Source organism: Otolemur garnettii, unplaced genomic scaffold (assembly GCF_000181295.1).
Source record: "Otolemur garnettii isolate 467f Iridium unplaced genomic scaffold, OtoGar3 scaffold00046, whole genome shotgun sequence".
NCBI lineage: Eukaryota > Metazoa > Chordata > Mammalia > Primates > Galagidae > Otolemur > Otolemur garnettii.
This window is the reverse complement of record NW_003852441.1, coordinates 13,431,027-13,433,186: the sequence shown is the minus strand read 5'-3', so window position 1 is coordinate 13,433,186 and position 2,160 is coordinate 13,431,027. Positions and strand designations below refer to the sequence as shown.

Sequence of the window (2,160 nt, the reverse complement as noted above, 5' to 3'; positions counted from 1 at the left end):
TTGTAGTTGTCATTGTTGTTTGGCAGGTCCAGGCCGGGTTCGAACCCACCAGCCCAGGTGTATGTGGTCAGCACTCTAGCTGCTGAGCTACAGGCACCGAGCCAGTATTTCAGATTTCTTTAACCACATCATTTAACCTGAAAAAAAATATTTTTGAAAGATCTTGAGTTTGCTTAAAACAATTGCTTTTTGTTCTTAGCCTATAGAGAATGTTGCAGACAAATAAAACATACATGTCCTCTAGACATTTAAAAACAAAAAGGGAAAGTACTCATACTCTTTTCTTTCTTTTTTAAGGAGCAGATCAAAGGGAAAGATGGAGCCACAACAGATAAGAGGCAGGGAGCTGGCACTCTTCCCTTTTATAAACAGAAGAGGTAGCTGTGTGAGGCTTTTCAGTAGCTATCCTTTTATGTAGTGGGGGGATGAAGGGAAGAGGTAAAGGATACAGAGCCAGGAGGAACACAGTCTTGCTGCCTTTGGAACCACTTTTCCCTAACCCTAATGATTCTTATTTTTCCTCTCAAAACATTGGTTGACCACTCCCCAAGTAAGACTTCTCTTATTGTTTAAGCGTGAGTCCTAAAAATACCATTTTAAGACTACTTTTATTTTTTCAATAATTCTTATTTAGTGTTTCATTCTGAAAAAAGTAAAAAAAAAAAATAAATAAGAAGGGAGAAAGAAAAAAGAAGAAACTCTCTCTTCTATACATTCCCATCACCAAGAGATACCAATTAGTAATATCTAAGTAAATATCTTCTAGTCATATGTATGGTGAATATTTTCTAAGTTTTTATTTTCATTTCAGAAATATAAATTCTAATCTAACTGTCATTTCTCTGTATGTCCAGAACAGGAATGTTTACATTTCCCATCAAATGTTACAGAAGATGGCCCAGAGCCCAGGGACAAAGGATCATTGCCACAACTGCCCATTACTGAAGTGGAATCACACGTGTCCTCAGAAAAGCTCACCACCAACACATCTACATTCAAAGCTACCTCTCAAGTTGAGAGTACCTTAGACCAGCAGCAGAGGAATCTCAAAGCAGAGAGACTGAAGCAGTCCCCTGTGCAGGAGCAAAGTTTCAGGCAGATGCTTATCACCCATAAGAAAACTCCCACGGGGAAGAAAGACCATGAATGCAGTGAATGTGGTAAAGCCTTCATTTATAATTCACACCTTGTAATTCACCAGAGAATTCATTCTGGAGAGAAACCCTATAAGTGTAGTGATTGTGGGAAAACTTTCAATCAGAGCTCAAACCTCATTCAGCATCAGAGAATTCATACAGGAGAAAAACCCTACGAATGTAATGAATGTGGGAAGGCCTTCAGGTGGGGTGCTCATCTTGTTCAACATCAGAGGATTCATTCAGGAGAAAAACCTTACGAGTGTAATGAGTGTGGGAAAGCCTTCAGTCAAAGCTCATATCTAAGTCAGCATCTGAGAATTCACAGTGGAGAAAAACCTTTTATATGTAAAGGATGTGGGAAAGCTTACAGATGGAGTTCAGAGCTTATTAGACATCAGAGAGCTCATGCCATGAAAGAGCCTTCCCAGTATTTTGAAGGTGAGAACGTCTCCAGACAGACTTGTACATTTGTCTAATCTATAGGACTCGATCCCATAAAAGTTAGCAGCACCTTAAGGTTTTTTCTGTGTCTTTCTTGATTTAGGAAAAAACTATTTACCTACTCCCACCTGCAGATCATGTCCTTTTAGCTGAATATTAATTAAGATGGCCTTTGGCTACAAATATGAGCCAAATTATACTGTTCTCCTTTTCAGCAAGACCTTGGGTAAGATTTTGAGCTGCCCACCTCAATAAGATAGGTATGGTGATGCCTACTTCGTTAGAGTTCTGAGCCTGGCATAAAGTAGGTGTTCAGTCAGTGATAGTTATATTAGTATTTATTGTGAACGGGTCTCTGGTTCTAGCCCTTTCTTGGACCCATATTGGTCTTTCTCTAACAGGGTCATATCTGCAAGTGTCCAGGCAGAAGACAAAATTTGAGCAGGGTTTAATATAAAGTTTAGGCTCAGCATCTATGGCTCAAGCGGCTAAAGCGCCAGCCACATACACCTGAGGTGGCGGGTTCGAATCCAGCCCGAACCTGCCAAACAACAATAATGGCTGCAACCAAAAAATAGCC

The 2,160-nt window shown here is 40.0% G+C and overlaps 1 protein-coding gene across 3 annotated transcripts in view; it reads left to right on the top strand.

Annotated features, from left to right (window-relative positions):
* Nucleotides 1–1,656, top strand: part of ZNF232 (zinc finger protein 232) — a 6,528-nt gene extending 4,872 nt beyond the window's left edge. For all 3 annotated transcript variants that reach the window (XM_023514012.1, XM_023514011.1, XM_023514013.1), the window contains exon 4: nucleotides 855–1,656. In XM_023514012.1, the coding sequence (XP_023369780.1) occupies nucleotides 855–1,615 (761 nt within the window). In that variant the 3' untranslated portion in view covers nucleotides 1,616–1,656. The remainder of the gene's footprint in view (nucleotides 1–854) is intronic.
* Nucleotides 1,657–2,160: the final 504 nt, after the last annotated feature.